General features: G+C 37.8%; 2 protein-coding genes across 5 annotated transcripts; both read left to right on the forward strand.

Annotated features, from left to right (window-relative positions):
* Positions 1-23: 23 nt before the first annotated feature.
* On the forward strand, positions 24-10937 carry WDR53 (WD repeat domain 53). 4 transcript variants are annotated; one of them, XM_074330058.1, is made up of 3 exons: positions 24-129; positions 4845-5340; positions 9391-10937. In XM_074330058.1, exons 2-3 carry the CDS (start codon positions 4861-4863, stop codon positions 9982-9984), a joined length of 1074 nt encoding a protein of 357 aa, XP_074186159.1. In that variant the 5' UTR covers positions 24-129; positions 4845-4860; the 3' UTR covers positions 9985-10937. The 4 variants fall into 4 exon arrangements, with proteins under 4 accessions (XP_074186159.1, XP_074186162.1, XP_074186164.1 ...); XM_074330061.1 differs by having other exon boundaries at positions 119-328; XM_074330063.1 differs by lacking the exon at positions 24-129 and adding an exon at positions 1004-1250 and having other exon boundaries at positions 4845-5365; positions 9391-9594.
* A 6490-nt stretch (positions 10938-17427) lies between these two features.
* Positions 17428-23131, forward strand: SMCO1 (single-pass membrane protein with coiled-coil domains 1). The gene is made up of 3 exons (XM_019723676.2): positions 17428-19119; positions 21566-21715; positions 22171-23131. Exons 1-3 carry the CDS (start codon positions 19070-19072, stop codon positions 22613-22615), a joined length of 645 nt encoding a protein of 214 aa, XP_019579235.2. The 5' UTR covers positions 17428-19069; the 3' UTR covers positions 22616-23131.
* The last annotated feature ends 637 nt before the right edge of the window (positions 23132-23768 follow it).

The raw sequence follows: 23768 nt of genomic DNA on the forward strand, positions 1-23768 counted from the left end.
CGCTCACGGTTCCTCTCGGCCCCGGATGTGACTGTTTAGCTGAGACGCCTCGCGCCCTACGCTACATGGGATTGGGCGCCCGTGGGTGAGGTCATCAGGAGGCGCCGTGGAGGGAAGCGGGGAGCACAGGTATGAGGTTTGCGCGGGTGGTCTTGTGGCTCGCTTCCCGTGCCTTTTCCTCTTTTTTGGTCTAAAGGTCCCGCGTCAGCTTTTCTGGGCCCCTCTTCCTGTGAGGTTTCCTTATGTCAGCGAGGTCCCTGTTTCAGACTCCAGCCTAACGCTGGAAACTTCCCTCTCCTGTGCAATTCCTGGCTCCGCCGCCTTCGGCGTGAGTTGGATCTTCTTTCTTTACTTTCGGCAGTTAAAGTCGTCTTTTCCTGATCAGGCTCTCGTTTTCCTCAAATACCGGTACTTTTCAGCATGTGTGCCCCAGCGTGTATTTGGAAAGTAAGGTCGCCACATTTGAACCTTCCTCCCCCCAACGTTTGGATAACTTTAAAGTGCTGTTTAAGTGCTTATTAAGTGCTACATTCGTTTGGACAAAATGTAGCCTTTTCAAGTCTTTCCTACTAACCCACCGATTAGTAGGCGGATTAAGGCAATGTGTTTTTATTTAGACGTTCCAATGGGGAGAATGACGTGAAGGCTATAATTATATATGGCTTCTTGGAAGGGAAAGAACTGCAGCATTATTTGGTTATACCACGTTTTCCTAGGTGGCCCCAAAAGTTTTCTGACAGTCTTTAAAGAATGCTTAGAGAAAATAATAGCTGTCATGTGAACCAGGCATTCTCCTAGGTTCCTTTATGCGGGTTTTTATGTAATTCTCAAAACAAGTCTGAGGGAATTATTATAATAGGGTTTATAGATTCCCTTAGTTGCCAACTCTACTGTCTTACCTTCCTTTATGTAGAAAGAAATCTTTCAAGACGCCCTCCCCCTTCTGTGTATAATCTATATTTTGTTCTCTAGTAAGAATAAAGTAACAGCAGCTACCTTCTCTACTCTTATATATGGTGTTTCATTATTGTGTTCCCTTCCCAGGTGTTTTTGTTTTTACAACATGCTTAGTAACCCAGATTCTTTTCATACTTGCTAATGCCAGTGGCGCAGCTTTTCAGTCATGTTGTTTGCTAGCCAGCTTCTCCACATCAAGACCAACTTTGGAAAACCCAAACATGTGAAGAAAAGTTGACATATATGCGTTACAGTGATAATGACTATAAGATATTGACAATGCAGGTAATAAGGTAATGACAAAACAGGTAATGACAATACAGGAACTGTGTTGTCTATAATAGCCCCTTAAAACAGTCCCTTTATAAGGTAGTCTAACATCAGGCTACAGAGTTTTGTTCAAGTTTCAGCTTTCAACCATAGGAGATCCAAGGAAAACCAACATTTTTCTGGAAAGACACTTAAGTTTCTTTGAAATCTTCAAGGATAAGTAGAGTTGATGCATCTGAGAAGGGGACAAAGAACCAGGCAGAATGAACTTCTTGAAAGGCACAGACACTTGAAAAGCACGAGTGGGTATATAGAAGTATGACTGGAGCAGAGTGTTTAGAGTAGAGATCGTTCAGTTATTAAAGACATTGGCCTTTATCCTTTCTGTCACAGTATAGGTGAGTAGGGCCTTTCAAGGATCTGATCAGACAATTTTGGTGCTAATCTTGTCCAGCCAATGAGGTGACTGTGCCAAAGTACTCCTCAAGTGTCCCAAGTAGAATTTCAAAGTAGGAAAAGGTTTCCTATATCATACTTCCTCTTCTTATACAGATCTTTCACCTGCTTGTCACCCTCCTGAGCATGCCCCTTCCCTCATCTTCAGTATCTTTATTCTGCCCTCTGGCTGTTGAGAACTGCAAACTGTTGCATTACACACTTTCTAAAAATGCTCTCAAAATACCCACTTTCCCCCTGCCCACTCCACGATATCATTAGGAATTGAATCTCTTCTCTAATTAAAGTAATTCACAATAGGATATGGTTGATTGTTGTGCTTGACCCTTTAGGCATCTGTGTATAAGTTCATTGACTTGATACCTCAATGTGGGGATAGTGGCACTTAGCGATTCTATTTCTGGTAGGCTTTCCAGTCCCAATAAGAGAAAAACAAACTGGCTTGACAGCTTACTTCTGACAGATTGTTTTGATTTAACTCAGATTTAATCACATTTTCCCCACTACCTTTACCAGAACGGTCTGATTGTTTAACACTTTTTTATGGTGGTCTTTGAATGTGTTTCAAATAATCACAAATTTTAATTTTACAAACGGATCAATACTCTGCATGATAAATATTGATGACTAAAATTAAAAGCCTCAGTGTATAGCTTTCTGGGGCTTTCTCAACTCTTTTTTAACATTCCTTATAATAGGTCTTTGTATTTTTCTGACTTGTTAGGTAATCGGTAAATATTAGCCATGTGATTTGAGATTAGAAGTTTAATTTGTTTTTTACTTTGGTGCATAGAGGTTAAGGTAGAGCTGACCTTGGTCTTACGAGATTACTAGACTGAGAGTTACTACTGGTTTCATTATGGAAAAATTTACAGGAACTGTGTTGTCTATAATAGTCCCTTTAAATGCTTTTAAATACAAAATCCTTTTGTTGCCTGACCTCACACTTTAGGGTGGAGCTTAAGCAAATGTATGTTTAAAATTGAGTTAATCTTTTCCAGAAAAGAATTGTATTAGGAAGAAAACCTGCTAATACTTTTGTCTGCCAGTCAGCATTCACTTAGGTCCCCTGTGGGTAAATCTGTCATGGAGAAATGGAAGTACTAGAAATCCTGCCTCATTCTTGTCTTAGAGAAAACCTAATATCCCAGCAGGGATCGAAAACCCCTATGTGCACAAAATCCTGACGCTGTAGATGGCAGACTTCCAGACTTTGAAGTTGATAAAAGAAAAATTAAAACTCTAATTTAGGAGATAAGTGATCAATACGCTACAGATTTATAAGAGAGTTAAAATTTTTTGTAACTTAATTGGCGTTTTCAATGGCTAATTCAAATTTCGTATTTTAAAGTAGGATATTGTCTTTGTCTTATAAGTCAATAGTCACCACAGATGACCGTCCCTAAGCCTAAATATTAATATTTTAAGTTGCACTAAGTGTCCTTTATTCTTTATCTGTAACATTTGGCAAGTCTCTGTTATGGTAGAAAATTATTTAACTAGTACTTAAATACTTGTCAGCAAAAATCAAACTACCAGGGTTCCCTGTCTTTACCTCCCTCTGAGTCATTTCCTCTTCAAACCTCTCTATTAAAACTTACTTGCTTCAGTCTCAGTTTAATTAGTTTCCTCCGTATACTAATTGAGTGCTTCCGTTGACATTAAAAAAATGTATCTTTTTGTCTTTTTCTCATTTTGTCGTCTTTATGAAAATTACTATATCTGATTTTGTGACCATGTTACTTTACTAACAGATTAGTGATTTTTTTTTTGCAAGTCTAGTCATTTTTTATGTGTGTGGCTAAAAGTGGGAGGAAACAAACTTTGTGTTGGGAATAGAAATCTTAGGCAGATTGCCAGATTTTTTAAAAATTATTTTTCAAAACAATATTAGGAAATTTATACCATTTTACTAAATTCAGGTATTGTATCTGAAAATAGTAAAGCAACTGTGGCAGTTTTTCACTAGATAAACTCTTCCCTTGGCTTGTGAAGTGAAAAATTAAATTTGACCAGATTTGTTTGCTTCCTTTTGTTTGACCATTTAGAGTTGTATAAATTGCCCTGATTTTCTTTTTTGCTTTGCCTGATAGGCACTTAAGGCAGTAAGTATGTGGCAATTTCAGTTTATAGATCTGGGATGCCTAACATATCAGGAATCTAAATTTTGTACATAAGTACTGCTGTTGCATAAATGCAAGTAGGTGATAATGGGATTAAAAATTTGTCAGTACATTTAAAAGCAGTAATGAATGATTAGTAGCTTTTCGTCACTTTCTGTACTTTCAAAGAATACTAAGTAGAACCGTTGTCAAGAGGAATTGTTAGAAAAGTATCTTCATGATTTAAAAGTTTGGGATCCCATGTATAAATCCTAAGGGCCAGCTGACTTTGGGCAAATTATTTAACATTTCTGAGACTCAGTTTTGTTATCTATAAAATGGATACAAGTTCCTAAGTGATGCTGATGCTGCCAGTCTAGAGACCATACTTTGAGGACCATTGGTGTAATATATATTATGCCTCTTTGACCAGCCTAATAAAAATAAGAAAAGTGATAATGGTAATATTTGTTGAGCACTCATTATGTACCAGGCACTATTATATGTGCTTTGCATATATTATCTCATTTAAGCCTCTCTGATCCTATGAAATGGGTGTTATTATTGTTACCCTCGTTTTATAGAAATGGAAGGTGGATGAGAGAGGAGGTTCAGTGCTTGCCCAAAGTCACCCAGCTAATAGGTAATAGAGCTATTCAAACCCAGAGAGTCTAGCTCCAGAGCTCACTCTCTAAAACATTATTCCAATAAAAGATATGACTTGAAGGTTGTACAGCCCTCTCTTAAAAAGAATTTTTCCTAATTTAAAATAAACATATTTAGTGTTTATTCTTATGTAGGCCTCATTTCAAAGGCTGGCAAACCAGGCTTACCTGGGTCCCTGATGCAGGGATAGCCCATTCAGGTACGTTCCAGACATACACCACAGTCCTGTGTTCAACCAGGCTTTCATAGACTTGATCTTAAAATGTATTTTTTGTTGAGTTTTTTAGATGTCTTTTTAAAATATTTAAATGAAATATCATTTACTGCATTTATCTCCTACCATCAAGTGCTTAAGTAAAACATGAAATGATAGTTTTTTCGCCCTCTTCACAGAGTCTTCTGGGCCATTATGGCTGTCAAGTGGACTGGTGGACATTCTTCTCCTATTCTCTGCCTGAATGCAAGTCAAGAAGGACTAGTGGCTTCTGGAGCAGAGGGTGGAGATCTCATGACTTGGGGTGAAGATGGGACTCCATTGGGACACACACGCTTCCAAGGGGCCGAAGATGTTACCAGTGTCTTATTCTCTCCCTCTTGCCCCACCAAGCTCTATGCCTCACACGGAGAAACCATTAGCATACTGGATGTCAGGTCCCTCAAAGGTTCCCTGGACCATTTTCATGTGAATGAAGAAGAAATCAATTGTCTTTCATTGAATGAAACTGAAAACCTGCTGGCTTCTGCCGATGACTCAGGGACAATCAAAATCCTAGACTTGGAAAATAAGAAAGTTAGCAGATCACTGAAGAGACATTCCAACATCTGTTCTTCTGTAGCGTTTCGGCCTCACAGGCCTCACAGCCTGGTGTCATGTGGACTGGACCTGCAGGTGATGCTTTGCCAGGAGTACTTGGGTAATTTCTAAATGGGATTTGCTAACAGAATCAAACTTTGAATTTTCTGTTCTCTACTAACATTGTCTTCTACTGCATGTTTCATGCTAACTTGACAAGGCCTTGATTTTATTCACAAAGTAATCATTAATCCTTAGTCTTCCTTGTTGTATGCTTTAATACATTCCTAAAACCTGAGAATTCAAATATTTGATTCTGAACATTTGTTTAAACAAAGGGCCATACTGAAGGCAGAGTTTACTACCCATTTTCTACAAACGCTGTGGGAAAAAAAAAAAAACTTGGCGGGACTGCATCTGTTTTTACTTTAAAATTCTGGGGTGCATTCATTGAGATACTGTGTATCGGTGACCAGGATCAGAGCATTGCGTTCATGCTGAGTTTTGAAAGGACCATCACATATTGACCCAAATTCAGAGGAAGGCCATTAGAAGAGTAGGTATATCTAGAAACCCCATTATGTGGGGTTTTCACGAGGGGGAAGAGTAGAATATGCTGGTTAAATACAAGTCATAGGGAAGCAGATTTTGGTTTAATAAAAGAAAGCTCTCAAATAGCTTGAATTTTCCCACAGTAGATGTGCTTCTTGAGAGTAAATCTTATGTCACTGGAGTGAGAATAATCATAGTTTCTTTTTGGTGAGCACTTAGTACTTGCCAATGCTTTATATATATTAGTTTTGATTCTAATCACACCCTAATAGATAATTATTCTTTTTTTGGACATGAGGAAACAGATTCAAATTAAGTGCCTGCACAGCTGCCTGAATTGGGATTCAAACCTCAATCTCTGTGACTTCAAAGCCTATGTTTTTTATCTGTGACACCAGAGGTATTTAAGCAAAATATCTTTAATAATGTGATAGAAAAGAGTTCTTGGTTTGGAAACAGATGACTTACAGAAAAAGAACCACTTTTATTAATGACCTATTCTAGGCATTTAATCTACCTTTTCAACTACATACAGTATTTTTCTTCTAAGACTCTGTGATTTTGTTAATAGCATCACAGGTTTTGTCTTTCCACCTTCTTGGCTAGTGATCTGTACCACACCTTCCTGTACCCTCCCTACCCTCTCATAATTGAGAAATAGATGAGGCTGATTTTTGTTGTGGGTCTGACTGCCACTCCCCCTCCCTCAAGCCACTGGTATTTAGTAGGCAAAATTTTAAAATCTACAATTTTCTACCCTAGTGGTAACAATATGCGTATTTGGTTGTGCGGAAAGGCCTACACAATGAGGCGGATATCTGTTTTAAGTAGGCACATTGTACAGTGTCTCTCTGACTAATCATTCTTTCATCCTTAAGCTATACTAATTTTCAATCACTGGTTCATTATTTAACTACTAAGTCTGGCAGTAAACAATGAGGTATGCAAAAATGACCTGTATTCTTCAGATTAAATAAGAAGTGGGCATCTAGAATTTACCATTTTGCATCCAGTTCTAGGTGGGAAGTTTTATTAAAGTTAGGCAGCTGCTAGAGAACAGTATAGGAAGTATTTTGTGTAAAGAAGACTTAGGTGATTGCTTGACTGCCAAGAATTGCTTGAAGTTCACTGTAGATTACCTTCTGCACTGGGCTATGATATAACAACAAAGATTGTGACATCACAACCATGCTTTAAAGAAATTATTTCCTTACTAAAGTTGTAATTTCTTCTACAGTTTACCTTTTAAAACCTGGTTATTCAGTATTCTAAACTTTAAGAATAGCCAGCCTATGGGGCAGTCCAAGAGTGTAGTTATAGTGGAAGGGAGTTTTTATCAGGTTAATTTTGAGTTATTTCTCACTGAGCAAAATGCGTTTTATCTCAATGCAGGAACTGAATTACTGCCACACACAGTAGATATGCTCAACACACCTATGCTTGTTATTAAAGAAATTATAAAAATTACATCTTTTGATTTAGATAGGTTTAAATAATTAGGTAAAGAATACTCAGAGTCAAGGACCTTAAGAACAAAGTGTGATTTATTAAGATTCTTGAGACCACTTAGTTTTATAGTAAATAGATACAAATAGTATTTATAATATATGCGTGAGGTATAAAGAATAACATTAAATAAATACCTGTGTATGCACCACTCAAATAGCATTTTCTTATAAAAACCTTTGGAAATTCGAAACCATCATACATTTCTGTAGCATACATGATTCCCACCCCCCACCCCGCCCCATTTCCACACCTGAAAATAAACATTCAAAGGATCAGGATGCTGGAGGAGGTGTTTTGTTTTGGTTTTTTGGTTTTTTTGAAAATTAATCTTTTATGAGGAAAGAAATGTTTTTTGTAGGGGGGAGAAATTTTTGAGTCGGGTCACTATGATATGATTGCATTCATTTCTAAACATTGGCCAGTTGTCCACTTTCCCTCCCTTTGATGTTTTATAGCACCATAAACCCCAAACTCTTGTATTCTTTCCTTTGATATCTGTAGCTCCCCTGCTTCGGTGATATTGCTTGAACAGGTGGTTGAGAAATTGTGGGACACCTTGGAATCTTTGGCAGTGACGAAGAATAAAGAAGTAAAAAGAAACTGCATAGGCAGGAACAACTTGGGAATCTTTAATACTTGGATTCTTGAGTTGGTAGAATCTAGGATGGTTAGTAACACATTTAGATGATTTAGCACAAAAATGTTTAAGTTGCTGAAAACACTTTTGGTATAATTCATATTTAGATGTCTTAGGACAACAGAAAATGTAATCCAGGCATTATGGGAGCTGTGTAAGAAAAACTTGGGGGTACCTGCCAATACAGTTAAGCTAGCATATTTTGGAATGTCTATTTTCCTGTGTTCAGGTTTTTTTTTATGGAGATTATTTTCACATCAAGTTTTAGTACACATTCATTTTTGTTGTATTTTCTAATATTTTTTTATTTTACTTTATTTCAGTTTGTAGTAGTATTTTGGCTTCACCCAAATACTAATTGCTGGCCACTTAGTGTAATTTTATAAATCCAATCCAAAAGGCTTTTCAGTTCTTTCCCTAGTAGAAGCAGAATATAAGTATTATTAGATTTCCTGTCTGTTGAAAGTAGGCTGAGTAGACAGAAGTTAACCTTGAATAAAAGGCCAAATTCTTAATATCAGCAGTAGTAATCTTGTCAGTTCAGCTCTATGTTTTGACTATCTACACAAGGTCTTGCTTATCCTACTGTCCATTTTAAATTGTGAGTCATAATTCAGGAATAATATGAGATGGTAAAATAAAACTGTCTATCCCCTATAAAAGTATTAAGAATATTTTCCTTTTCAAATTGGTTACTACAGGAAAGAAATGAATCACTATAAAGTAAAAGCAATTCACAAAGCTTATTATTTTGTTTTAAACAGGTTTTATTTAGCATTTCATTTAAATCGATTCAGTAGGTCCACGATCATGATAGGCAACAACAACAAAAAGCTAAATATACCAGGATGTCAAATTAATCAACAGACTGGTTTGGAATTTAAGTATGGGAGGGAGAAGCTGGCTGGAATAGTTAGGAAAGCCTTCTTAGAAGGACAGGAACTTGCTTAAGCCCCTAGGATGTGTGATTTGGGTAATGGGAAAGGAAAAGGAAAAGAAAAGGGAAAGCATTCCAGATAGAAATTACTTCAGTGGAATTCCAGATTTAGTTTAGTTGATAGGCATTATTACTTGTAACCAGCATAGACTAAAATTAATAAATTTCATAATCTTCCATTTTGCTTGCAGAGATGAGGGGTGAATGACTTAAAGAAACTGGCAAGTGCTTAAGAATTTGTATTACACCTTAATGGGTTTGTTAATGGAAAGTTATTCAGGCTCTTTTTTTCTAAGTTCTAGCTTATGGCCCATTGGCATTGTAGCTTTGGCACCAGGGTAGCATTCCACTGGCATGTTGTACTGTCGAAACATTTTTTTTAAATAGTGCTAGAAATACATCCTGCTACTCTCAGACTACTTTGATGATTTTATTAGAAGCAGAATAAGCATGGTAGTTGAACAAAATAGCCAGAACTCTATTTGACTGTGTAACTTCCTTTTATTTAAAGGTGATGCTGTGGAACCTTCAGAAAGCCCGGCCACTCTGGATCACAAATTTACAGGAGGATGAAACAGAAGAAATGGAGAGCCCACAATCACCCAGTCAACTTTTAAACCCTGCTCTAGCCCACTCTGTGTCTGTGGCATCGTGTGGTAACATTTTTAGTTGTGGTGCAGAAGATGGTAAGGTTCGAATCTTTAGGGTGATGGGAGTCAAGTGTGAACAGGAACTGGGCTTTAAAGGCCACACTTTGGGGGTATCCCAGGTCTGCTTTCTGCCAGAATCCTATTTGCTGCTTACTGGAGGGAATGATGGGAAAATAATGTTGTGGGATGTAAGCAGTGAAGTTGAGAAAAAACAGAAGAGTCCTACGAAACATACCCACAGGAAGAAAACTAAAAGAACAACTTACACCAAGCAGGGTGGAAACACTAATGCTTCAGTAACAGATGAAGAATATGGCAAAATTTCACCAAAGCTAAGTATTGAACATGGAGAAAAAGTGAACTGGCTCTTGAGTACAAAAATAAAGGGATACCAAAATATTTTAGTAGCTGATCAAACTAGTTCCATATCTCTGTATCCCTTAAATGAATTTTAAATCCAATAAAAACATTTGGAAAACTGCAGCAAAACGTTGTAGGTTGAAAAGAAATGCTGATTCTTTGCTTAAATTATTTGTCATATGTAATAATACCATTCCATTGTATAAATGTTAAGACATTTGAGCAGAAGATAATTGGGTAATACTTCATATAGTAAATGAAGTATTAAAATTGGGGAAGAGAACTAATATTCACTGATCATGTACCAGTGATTTTATATATTTTTTCATTTTTTATTCCAAATCAATGAAGTGGGTAATTTCCCCATTTATTGCTACAGAAATTGAGACTCAGAGATATTAAGTAATTTGAGAATCCAGGAAAATTGCAGGCACAATTACTTGCCTACAAGGATCTTAGTTGTCTTATCAAGTCTCCTGCCTTAGGAAAGCCCACATCCTGATCCAGATGTGGTCACCACGTCAGTTATAATGCAAATTATTTTGGATCCTAGGATGTTATGAGGAGCCTTACCAAGTTGGAAGAGGGAACGTATTCTTGTGTTTGTTCTTTGTAAAGCCCAGAGGCTTTTCTAACAATTACTTTTTGCCGTTTCTGAGAAGAGGGTTCCCAGGTCAAATCAGTTTAGCATATTACGCAGCAATCCAGACCATGATGCTGGTAGGACCAGGAATAAGCTGGAGTCATGAATAAGCAGATATTAAGTAGAGAAGAGATAGAAGACAGAGGATAGAGGCCAACATAATATATCAAGAATAAGTTGCTTTTTTCAGGGGCGGCCAGTTAGCTCCGTTGATTATCGAGTACTGTGCTCTTAACAACAAGGTTGCCAGTTCGATTCCCCACATGGGCCACTAAGAGCTGCGCCCTCCACAACTAGATTAAAACAACTACTTGACTTGGAGCTGATGGGTCCTGGAAAAACACACTTAAAATAAAAAGATAAAAAAATAAAATTTTAAAAAAGTTCCTTTTCATCATGGCCTAATTGCTGTCTTCTGTGCATGTTTTTTCAGCTTCTGTGTATACTTTCTACTCTTTATATTCAAAGTTTTGAAGAAAGAATCTGGTTGGTTACCATTATCCTTGTTTGAGGAGACTCTTTGATAAGCTCAATTTTAGTCAGAATGCTTGTTGTAAATGACAGAAACCAAATTCGAATTGGCTTAAAGGAATAAGAAGGAATTTATTCATTCACAACTGAGAAGTCCAAGCATAGTCAGGCATGTACTGCTCAGGTAGCTAAGCTGAGAGGATGTGAGTCTGTAGGCGCCGCACTTGTGGAAAGTCTATTCTTGGGGTGAAGAGGTAGAGTCCTCGCAGTAATTTTAAGCCTGGAACCAGCCATGCCTGAAACAAGTGTATTCCTGTAGCCTGTTTTTTTGTGTGTGTGTGTTTTTTTTTTGGTTTTTTTTTCATTGCTTAAGCTATTTGAGCTTGATTTTTTTAACTTGCAAGGAAGAGTTGTGACCAATTATCTGGGCAAACAGTAAATATTGTTTAGTGACCTCACTTGGAATTTAAGGAAAGGAGAATGCCATCTTGGCGCTAAAAAATTTATTGACAAAGGACTCTGGCCTGAGTACTTATTGATAGAAACAAGATTCTAATCCCAGCACTGAGCAAGATTCTTGGCCATTATGGGCCTTAGAGTTTCCTTACTTGAAAGTGAAGGGGTTGAGTTAGATATCCCCTAAGGTGCCTTCCATGCCGCTGTTCTATAACATAAAACAACATAATCATAACATCGTATTTAGCCAATGATTATAATATTTATTAAAATGCCAGGAAGGACTAATAATCATCGGTCAATCTCTGGAGGTTCAAAAGAATCTTTCGAAAATTACCCAAATACAGCATCATTTTACCTATTGAACCTGAATAATTTTGAGGGAACAAGGTAAGGAGTATTAAACCAGGATTGAAACCTCAGTCAATCAAACATCTTTTGGTTGCTGATAAAAGATACCCACTAAGACTGCCTAAGCAAAAAGGAAAAATTTCTATCAGGACATGGGGTGTGGGGGGAGCAGAATTCTCTCTTAACCGATAGCAGAAATGTAGCTCCACCTCACTTGAGTCTCTAGCCAGGGAAGCCTATAAGAACCAAGGCATCTGCACTTTTTGTCTCTGAGTCCCCTGTGTCACTTGTCTCTGCTTCTCTCTACATAGTGGCTTTCACATGACAAAAGATGGCCTTTCAGGAAACATGTTGAGATCTTGCTTCCAGGCAAATCCTATGGTTCAAATTTTGATAAAAATTTCCCCCAAAAAGATGGACTTTCAGGGCTACATCAGTAACCCATTTCAATTCCAGAAACTAAGTGAACTGTATCTAACTTCCAAATCTCTGAAGAGAATCTGATTGGTGCAAATTTAGTCAAGTGCTGCCTCGGATCCAATCAGGTCTGATGGGGGTGGGGGGTGTTATCACTTAGTATCAGCATTGCCAAAAGTGCCTATCCCCCATTAATGGGGAGCTAGTTCTCAGAGAAGGGGAGCATGGATTGAGCCAATAGTCCCATAAGATCTATTATACAACCATTGATACTTTGGTAAATTTACAGTATGAAAATTATATGCAAATGAACTGTCCTTAGGTCAGTCATGTTGCTACAGTTTGACTTAATTTGCAAGCAACAAAGACATTCCTAGATTAGTTAATGAGGGTTTGAGGAAATAAAAAAGTAAGCAAAAGAAAGCACCACAGCCCGGGCTTACACAGATACAGGGTATTATTTTGAACGTAGTTTAGCTCTAGTAGTCAGCCATCCATTCAGATAACAAATGAGAACTTCAGTAGTTACCCCTTAGAAGTGGGCTTTCGATGTCCCTTATCTGTAGTAGGCTGAAAATGACCCCCCAAAGTTATCAGGTCCTAATCTGGAACCTGTAAATGTTACCTTATTTGGTAAAAGGGTCTTTCCAGATACAATTAAGTTACAAATTGTAAAGGATCATGTTAAAGGAGCATAATTATGGTCATTGTATACTTGCTTTTCTATTTTCATTAGAGTGTAAGATACTTGAGGGCAAGGTTTCTGCCCTGTTTAATTTCAGAGCTTATGATCTAGCCTGTCCTGGACCCTTCCAACTCATACAAGCAGCACTCTAAATATTAAATGAAGCAAGGGAGGTCCAGAAGGGGAAAATGTTAAGAGATGTAGGTAGAAAAAAATAAAGGTCAACCTGAAGGAAACTGGTGGCAAGGTTGCCTGGCAACCAGACTGAACCTTTTGCTTGTGCTTCAGGTTATTTTTAATACCAGCTCTCAGGACGACACAGCTCTCCCAACCAATGTTCAATTTACAGACACCCAGACATGCTCATTTCACGTTGAATGTTCCCTCCCAATTACAATCGGTTTGTGATGCAGGATGGACAATCCTGAGGCTGGGGCAGTGCTACGCAGTTGCTTCTCCCTGCCACGAAAAGAAATGCCTTCAAGATGAATCAGTCACCCTCTGGCAGAGTTATATGTAATCCTGGAAACTTCACTTATGAACAGTTCTCCCTTGACCTCAGTTTTCCTATTCACAGACAGAATTAAAGAAAAACAGTACTACACTGTACATGTGTTCTGTATGTAAGTGTATTTTGTTGTCTGAACTATTTGAAAGTGAGATACCATGACAATTGATCTCGAAATATATCAGCATGCATCTCCTAAAAAAGATGTTTTCCAATAAAATCATAATACTGATATCATATCTAGAGTATCTTTGGTTTGAAAAAACTTGTAAAAGCTAAAAATGTTTTAAAATAAATGGCAGGTGTAAATATTTTTTTAAAAAATATCTAAAAGTACAAACTGCATAAACCAAGTGAGGGATATAATTCAATTAGAGAAAAGTTTTATAATGAGCCATTCTGCCCAATGTAGTATCAACTTGTCAAATTCAAAATAACCTTCTCTAAACCAGTGAGTGTCAAATCCGTGATATGAGAAGTAATTTAGTTTCAGCAAAATAGCATTGGCCATCATAATAAATTAATGTAAACAATTCAATTTTATTAGTTGTAATATGGGTTGTATTTAATATGTAGATTTGTTTTGATTTTATACTTGCATAAAAGTTGTAAGAAGTTTATACCTAATATTGGGTTTAAGTATACTAAAGCAACATTGTACTAAAGTAATTTTAGTATAATGATTAAATAATAAATCCTAGAAGTCTAATAATTATTTTTTTAAGAAATATATAGCACTCAATCTTGGACTTGTATATAATGTCCTGAAAATCTTCTCCAGTGGTCTTTGGCATCTCCTGGTGACACTAGGCGTAGGTCAGTGATGTTGCTTGGAATGTAGGAAATACTAATAGCAAGGTTGGAACCCGTAGTTTGCTATGGAAGAGGGAGTTCTGGAGGAGCACAAAGGATTTTTCAGTGTAAATTCTGGGGTAGCTAGGTAGGAAAACTAGTCACATTATCAGTAGGAGGCATTGGAGTCAAGAGTGGAGTCCAGCTTCCTGCTTTCAGTATCTGGGTGGATCCCAATGTCATAAATCCAGGTGGGGAGCACAAAGGGTGAGCAGGTTTGACTACTTAGTCCTACCTTACCTGCCCTGGCCGCTCTGACTAGCCATCTGGTGTCATTACCACCAGTTCTCCAAAGTGACACGTAGCTGCTGTTATTAGTTTGAACTCTTTGGTTGCACAGGACAGAATCCCACCGGGGTGATTTGGATTCTATTACTGGAGTAAACCAGAGCAGGGATTAGACAGACATTTCTGTTTTCCTTATACCTCTTACTCTTGGAATTCCTCTTTTTAAAATAACGTATTCTAATGTTCTAATTGATGTTACTGCTCTTCATGAGGCATTACTTTTTTAATTCTTAGAATTTTCAATATTTTCCCTTCCTGCATTGCTCTGTACAGGGTCAGCTCCTCTTGGAGACACATTCCACAACTTTCCTGGGTTGTCAGAAATTTTGATAGCCTCAAATTAGTCAACTAACTTCATCAGTCACTACCTTAACTTTTTCTTTTTTTTCTTTTTTTTCCCCCTTGTCTAGGTGACTTGGGCAATTAGACATCAGATAACTTATTTTCTTTCTTTTTAATAAAGAATTCTTCGTGGCACTAGGTAACCATTTATTATTTAACATTCAAATTTAAATTTATTTTTGGTCGAGCAGGTAAAGCGGGTTGGTGGAAGGGAAGAAGGGAAGAAGGGAGAGTCCACGTGCCCAGGTCCATATTTTCCAAAAAATGTTATTTCCCACGTCTTAGAACCTTTGTTTATATTTCTGAAATGTCATTCAACTCTACCATCCTACCACATATTTTCATTGTCTATGACATTCCCATAATTGGATTTGACTATTTCTTCAAAGGATCACTTTTCCTTCAAAGCTTTTCTAAAACCAAGGTGTCTTCATAATCTTGGCTGCAAATCAGATTCACCAGCGAAGGTTTTTAAAATATCTAGATGCCTAGGTCCTATCCTTCAAAAACCTGAATCAGTTACAGGTAGGTGATAGAGGTATAATATGCTGCAGATCAACTCACCCTTCATAAATACTAAAAAATCTGAATCAAATGTTTTTAAAATTAGTGATCCCCATTTTACAAACTGCAGTGAACATGGCAGTACAGATAACGTGTTTGATATTCTGCTTTCATTGCCTTTGGATATACGTGTATATACTCAGAAGTGGGATTCCTGGATTATATGTATGGTACTTCTGTTTTTTGTTTTTTGAGGAACTTCCATTGTGAAGTTTTTGAGGAACTTTTCATTGTGACAGGTTCTTTCCATCTTTCTGCTCTGTTGTCCTGGCTTGCTCTCTGAGACTGGTTCCCTTCAGGGTCTTACCAGGATGTCTGCTGAGGTTTCCAGGCATCACATGAAGATTTAACAATATTGAGGGATGAAGAGAGACCATTTTCTCCCGTCTGTTTCTTTCCATCAGAAAAACTTTCTCCAAGTCACAAAAGGACAAATAGTGTACAATTCCACTTGTGCAAGGACCTAGAGTAGTCAAATTCATAGAGACAAAAAGTAGAATGGTGGTTTCAGGTGCTGAAAAGAGGAGAGCATGTGGAGTTGGTGTTTAATGGGCACAGAGTTTCAGGTGGGGAAGATAGAAAGTTCTGCAGATGGATGGGGATAATGGCTGGACAACAGTGTAAATGTACCCAATGCCACAGAACTGCACACTTCAAAATGGTCAAAAGGGGAAAATTTTTTAAATTGAGAGGTAATTAACATAGTATATATAGTAGCTCCCCTTTATCCATGGTTTCACCTTCTGGGGTTTCACTGTCCATGATTTCAATTACCCACAGTCAACCACAGTCCAAAAATACTAAGTGGAAAATTCCAGAAATAAACAATGAGTTTTAAATTGATCTGAGTAGTTTGATGAAATCTTGAGCTGTCTGGTGTTGACACACTGAGTCCCGCCCAGGCTGTGACTTATCCCTATGTCCAGCACATCCACACTTATTCATCACTCAGAAGCCATCTCAATTTTCAGATTCACTATCACAATGCTTGTGTTCAAACAATCCTTATAGTATCCTGACACTCTGTCACAATGCCTACGTCATTCACCTCACTTCATCTCACCAGTAGGCATTTTATCTTGCATCATCACAAAAAGAAGGGCAAGTACAGTACATGATATTTTGAGAGACCCATTCACAGAACTTTTATTACAGTATATTGCTATAATTGTATATTATTAGCTATTGTTAATTATTGTTAATCTCTTAGTGTGCCTAGTTATAAATTAAACTATACCATAGGTATTTTTGTATTGGAAAAAACATAGCATATATAGGGTTCAGTACTATCCACGGTTTCAGGCATTCACTGGGAGTCTTGGAACATATGCCCCCCAGGTAAGGGAGGTCTACTGTATATTAGCTTCAGGTGTACAACATTATGATTCATTATAAGTATATACTGAGATCACCACAATAAGTCTAGTTAATATCCGTCACCACACAAAAATTTGTTTTCATGTGATGAGAACTTTTAAGATCTACTCTCTTAGCAACTTTCAAATATATAAGACAATATTATTAATTATAGTCTCCATGCTATTCATTACATCCCCAGGACTTATTTATTTTATAACTGGAAGTTTGTACCTTTTGGTACAAAATGGGTGTTTCCTACCTTCACTTATTTCACTTACCCCCCACCAAAAGGGTAAAATTTAAGTTATGTATATTTATCACAATAAAAAGAAACAAAGCTTCTTGGAAGCCCCACAAAAGACATCTTCTCACATTTCATAGGCCAGAATTCTGCCACCTGCTCATTCCTAAACCAAAGATAATGGAAACAATAATGAAATTAATATGATTGGCTTAGTCTAATCAAGATTCATTCCCGAGACTGGGGAGGGGCCCAGCCTCCCCTGAAGCATATGGCTTCCCAACACTGGAGCAAAATTTGGATTCTGTTGAGAGAAAAGCCGCAGGGGGGTGGGGGGAGAGAGGGGTGCATCGCTAGTTGGACACATAGGTAGGACACAAGACCCTAGCAAGGTTTTTCCCACAGAGGCAAGGAAGGACTTGATGTCCTCAGCACACTCAAAGTTTTCTGAAGATTTATGTGAGCCGTCCTGACTCCAACCCCCAGGAGTCTGTGAGGGAATTATAATGTCTCACATATCTATCCCTTTGCCTTTCCACTCCTAGGACCAACATTGTAATCGACCCCTCATCGCCTCACACCTGACTGTGATAGCAGTCGTCTGGGGCTTGTCTGCCTCTGGTTTCATTCCCACTTGGATTTATCCTAAACACCACTGCTAGATTAACTTTACAGAACCAGCAGCTCACAGCAGTTCAAACTTCTTATCAGGCTATCTAGAACCGTCCACTCTTTTGTAGTCCTTGTTTTCTGTGCTCCTTTAGGGCAAGGATTTTGCCTTCCTCATTGTATTCTCAATACCTAGAATAGTGCCGATCATTTATAGGTTTTATCCAGTCAACTGATATTTATGGTGTTCAGTAAGTACCGAATAAGTGAATAAATTATTCAACAAATGAATAAACCCATGAGCGGGCTCTTATCATTTTAAATGTTGGGTTTTTTCTCCTCACATGAATCTTATGCTTAAGACATTTCCACTCATTGTTCTCTGACCGTATTATGTACCTTGTCACCTCTGTAATTTTGCTCACACAATTTTTCCACTTTGTAACACCTTTCTCTCTTCTCTGATAATCAAAGACATACATTTCATTTAAGGCAAAGCTCAAATACTACCTTCAATGTGAGTGTTTTTCAACTACCCCAGGCTTGAGTAACCTACTCACTCATGATTTATGATTATTATGGTCTGTACTTATTTAGCACACAGCATTTTATGGACATTTTCTTTTTAAGTAATGCCCTATCTTCCCAATTAGAATTTAAATCTTTTAAATTCGGGAATCCAGTTTTATGTCTGTTTTTATTTCCAATACCTAATCTAATACTAAAGTGCTCAATAAATATTTATTAGTTTCTAAGGATGGTTAGATTTTTAGCATTGATATAATACATCATAAAAAGTATGGGGCTCTCTTTAAACTTAATTTAGATTATAATTGAATAATTAAGCTGTTAAAATTTAAAAGTAATATTTCCATCAGATTTAATTCTAGTATACGTAGGGGTGGCCGGTTAGCTCAGTTGGTTAGAGCGTGGTGCTAATAACACCAAGGTTGCCAGTTCGATCCCCACATGGGCCACTGTGAGCTGCGCCCTCCTTAAAAAAAAAAAAAAATTCTAGTATATGTATACATTTGTATGTCCATATATACATTTACTAGAATATACATAGAACCACTGGTTCTACTACTGGTTCTATACATAGAACATCTGGTTGTTGTGCTGGGTTGATGTTCTATGGCTCATTTTTCAAAGGCACATATTATAGTGCATTCCAGGACACCGGTGTTCACAGGATCAGTTCTTTGAAACTATATTTGGATGTAGAAGCTATTAAAAGCTTCTTGTACTGAGTGACCTTTCAAGCAGAATTTAGATCTAATACTCATCCTGGTGCCGCCTGTTGCTGAGTGGAAGACAGCAGAAAACCCGGGACTCAAACCTCTATTGGGTTTTTGTTTTGCTTGTTTTATTTTCTTTTGTTTTGCCTTCAGAAGATGAACAATGAAACCACAACTCTGGTATCCTTAAAGGAGGCCATGAAAAGGTTGAGAAGGGCTATAGGGCGGGAGCAAGCATAGGTCTGCTTTTCTGGGATGGCGGGTAAGAGAAGAGTGAGGAGTAAAAATAGGCAAAGAACCACAGACATGCCAATTAGGATTCTATTTGTGTTAAAGTGCTTTAAGTCTTCCAGGTTAAAAAATATGTAAATTAATAAAGAAAAATTTACTCCCAAGTGCTATAATTCCATTCAATTAATGCATGTGCTATATAGTAGGTATACAAAAATAAATAAAATGTGTTTTCTGCCCTCAAGGAGCTCACAGCCTTTAAGGAGAGCAAAAGTATTCAAAAATACTTACAATTTAATGGGATTGAGCTTATAATGGTGATGTTCCTAAAGGGCTATGAAAACATGAAGAGAGGATCAATTAATTTTGCCTTTGACACCAAGAACAAGAACTCATCATAGAGGAGCGTTTAAGCTAGATTTTAAAGTGTGAGTAGGAGTTTATAAGAAAGAAAAATACGGGAAGGAACTCTAGGTTGAAGAAAGAGTCCAGGTAAGCCATATAAGCATGGAACTGCATATTGTATTCAGTCACCAGATCGATGTCTCAGGTGATTGGTGAGTAGGCTGTGAGAAGAGTGGCAGGAGATGGGAGCAAAGGGTAAAGGACTTCATCTTTCCCGCTGAGAAGATCCAGCTTGGCTCTAACAATATCACTAAGCAAGTCAGGGTGGCAGAAAAGCTATATGTTTTTGAGTTACATGATCAGAATTGTGTTTCAGGAGCATATTTGAGGTGGCAGAAATTGAAAGCAGGGATCCAGTTAGGGTACTGTAATCCTAGGTCCAGGAAAGATGGTGATTAATTGGTTTAGTGGTGATGGAGAAGAGGGGATAGATTAGAGACATGAATGGTGAGGAAAAAAAACAAGAATTAGTCTGAGATTTCTCATTCAAGCAATTGAATGGATGGTGGTGTCATTAACTGAGCTGGAGAATTGTAGTAGAAAACACTCAGATTTGTAGACATGTTGTTTAGGATTTATTTGGAATGTTCTGGGAATGCCTTTTGGTAAGGACTCCAAAAACTGCAATTGCAAACTTTTATACTGATTGACAAGCTTGAGTTCCTCTCTAAAGTTCAAGCTAGACATGACCTTATAAGCAATATAGTCTTAAAGGAGGTCTAAAATTTAATACGAACAGTATGCCAGATAACATGGTTTTAATGTATAGACAGATTGCTGGCATATTAGGTCATGCAGGCTCACACTCCTACAAAACGCACGTTTCACACTGACCATTATCTGTATGTAAATGAATCCAAAGCAGTGAGAAAATTCCACTGTAGTAATTTCAGAAGATGGGGGTTAGTAGGTTCAGTTTAGGACAGTTGAGTTTGACATCCCATCCAGGTAGAGATGTACAAAACACAGTTGAAGATACACTTCTAGAGCTTAAGAGAGAGATGGTACCTGAAGCTGAATTAGCCTTGGGAGAAAGGTCAAGGATAGAACCTGGGCAACCGCAACCGTATTCAGGTAACTGGGAACGCAGAAGGTCAGGGAAGTGGTTTGTGTTTATCACTTCCTTCACGAAAGACAATGTGGGTGGCTTCAGGCAAGTGAGCTGTGTTGTTGTTACAGCTCTTCGTAGTTCAGTTCGACATAATTCCGGTGCCACAGCGCCCTCTGATGGTTAGGGTTGTTCAGAGCTACTCAAATCCCCTTGTTGGGTTACACAGCTCAGCTTCTCATCCACATTACAGATTTCAATCAAATAAGACATTTTATTACTTCTGTGTAAGGCCTCTGCTAGATGTTGGGGGAGAGGGATAAAGACGGTCAAGAAATAGTCTCTGATTCTCCTCCCTCCAAGAGCTTACAATTTTGTTCATGAAACGCTAACTCTGAAAATAGAGCAGGAGATGGGGAATGACAGGTGATAGAGGCAGTCCCTGTGAGAATGAAGTAGGAGATCTCCAGGTAGAAAGGCTGGGGGATTCAAGCAAGCAGTGGGATTTGAGCTTAGCTTTGAAGGATAGGATTTGGACAGTCATCATAGGGTAGAGAAAGCCAGCTTATTAAATACTGGCTCCAGCACTAGCTAGCTCTATGACATGAGGTCTCAATCTTTATCTTTATCTGTAAAATAGTAAAAATGTCTACTTCACTTCTTATGGTGGTTGTGAGACTCAAAAATAATGCTTGTATAAAATACTTTTTAAAGTATAAAGTATCATACGAAGATAAGATATGGCAGATGTAATTAAACAATTCAAAAGTTTGGCAACATAAGGAATGCAAGAACTAGGATGATGGCAAGGGAGAATGGCACGTGGGAACATCTGTTCACAATCTTAAATTTAAATAGCTACCCAAATTTGGTAGTGGTTGCAAACAATATATTATAGTCTTACCTTAAGGCAACATCTTAAGTTTGTCCCCTGACCTAAACTAACCCTTGATTCTTTTATCCGATAGAGTAGACCACAAACTCAAAGCTTTAGAAGCACAGTTTAAAGAACTGGACTTCACCAAGGATAATCTGACACAGAAATTTGAACATCATAGCAAGACGTTGGCAAGCCAAGCAGCCCAAGATGAGCTGTGGACAGCAGTTCTGGTGCTCAAGTGAGTATCCAATGAAAAATCAGTGGAATTCTCTGGCATTATGAGAGCTTGCAATGGTCATTCTAAAATTGAATGTCTTAATATGGTTCCAACAATGGATTGTGAAGAAAGCGCATATGCTTAATTTCCTTCATTCAAAATAGATTCATCTGAGTGCCTATTTCTATGCCGGGCACTGTGGTGCTCATCACAGTCTCTTGCTTGCTGAAGTCTTACTAACACAGAGATGCATAGTGTAACTCCTCTGCCATTGAGAAAATTATAGTATGGGTGGCTGGAGAACTATGGTGTCTGGTTTAGCACAGGTCTTATTTCTCAGGTAAGTATTTTCTAAAACACAATAGCTGGTTCTCCTAATGGGTTTATTCTTCTCTAAGTTACCCGAATAGATTTCGTTTTATAGTTGGATATTAAATGTTCTACTGCTTAAGAAGCTCTCCCCATTTTTTTTGTAGATTCACTTCAATGGAATTGAATATTTTATACAGCTATGTCGTTGAAGTACTCATCTGCTTGCACACTCATGTGCTTGAGAAGCTTCCAGACCTGGTGAGAGGTCTTCCCACCTTATCCTCTGTCCTTAGACGAAAAGTCAAGAATAAGCGCATTAGAGATGTGTGGGAGTCGGTCCTAGAGGAGTGTGGGCTGCAAGAAGGTGACATCACAGCACTTTGTACCTTCTTTATCGCACATGGTAGCAAGGCAGAACACTACAGTGCTAACGTGAGGCAGATGTACATCAGGGATGTCCCTTTCATGATCACCAACATGGTGAAGAACCAGGCTCTGCGGGATGGTTTGCTGAGGGCTATTCAGGTCATTGAGAAGGGGAAAGCAGTGAGAGCCCCTGAAGAGCAAAAGTCATCCCTAAAAGAGTTGATGCCATCAGTCAAAAACTAACCTGTTGCCCTATAACCTAGTGATTCCATTTCCAGTAATTTATCTTGCAAATGGGAAAAAATATGTATATACAATTTTGTTATGGGCTTATTTTTATAGCACAAGTGAGGGGAGTGTTAGAGAAGTTATGATAAATGGATACAGTGGATACTTTCTGTGTAGACACATAAGAGAATGAAGAAGCTCTTTGTGTTATTGTATAATGATACGGCGTTATCAGTAAGATGTATTGTTTTAAAATATTTATTTCCAATATAGTGTTAAGTGGGAAAAAGTGCAAAAACAAATACATAGACACATATAAGCTAATATACTCATAAACTTTATAAACTTCTGGAGAAATACAAAAGAAAGTGATAATATTGGTTGTTTTAGGAAAGAAAACTAAGAGACTAGAGAATGAAAGGTAGGAAGAAGTCTTTTCACTGTTAATCCATCTTGTACATTTTGAATTTTGAACCATGTGAATGTATCATCTATTAAAAGACAAAACAACAATAAAAAATACCTAATATATATTGTATGTTGATATACATTTTCTCTCTAGTATAAATATCACAGGTATTTATACTAGAAAAGGAATTCTCACATATTGACCATACATTTATGATGTATAAACAATTTTGTTATGATGTATATACAATTTATTGAACACCAAATGCCATGTGTTAGCCAGATAGCTCAGTTGGTTAGAGCATAAGCTCTTAACAACAGGGTTGCTGGTTCGATTCCCACATGGGCCAGTGAGCTGCGCCCTCCACAACTAGAGTGAAGACAACGCTGAACTGCTGGAGGGGTAGCTGGATGGCTCAGTTGGTTAGAGCGTGAGCTCTTAACAAGGTTGCTGGTTCAATTCCTGCATGGGATGGTGGGCTGCACTCCCTGCAACAGTGACTGGATGTGGAGCTGAGCTACACCCTCCACAACTAGACTGAAGGATGACTTGGAAAAACACACCGTTCCCCAATTAAAAAAAAAACCAACCCTTAAAAAAAATATATATGTTATAGATAGATAGATAGATAGATAGATAGATAGATAGATAGATAGATAGATAGATCGATCCTGTCCTCCTGGTAAAGGGTAAGTGCTGATGCTTTATTTGGGAGGTACAAATTCAGGACAGCCAAAATGAGGTAATACTCTGGAAGGG

This window comes from Rhinolophus sinicus, linkage group LG01, assembly GCF_036562045.2.
Source record: "Rhinolophus sinicus isolate RSC01 linkage group LG01, ASM3656204v1, whole genome shotgun sequence".
Taxonomy (NCBI): domain Eukaryota; kingdom Metazoa; phylum Chordata; class Mammalia; order Chiroptera; family Rhinolophidae; genus Rhinolophus; species Rhinolophus sinicus.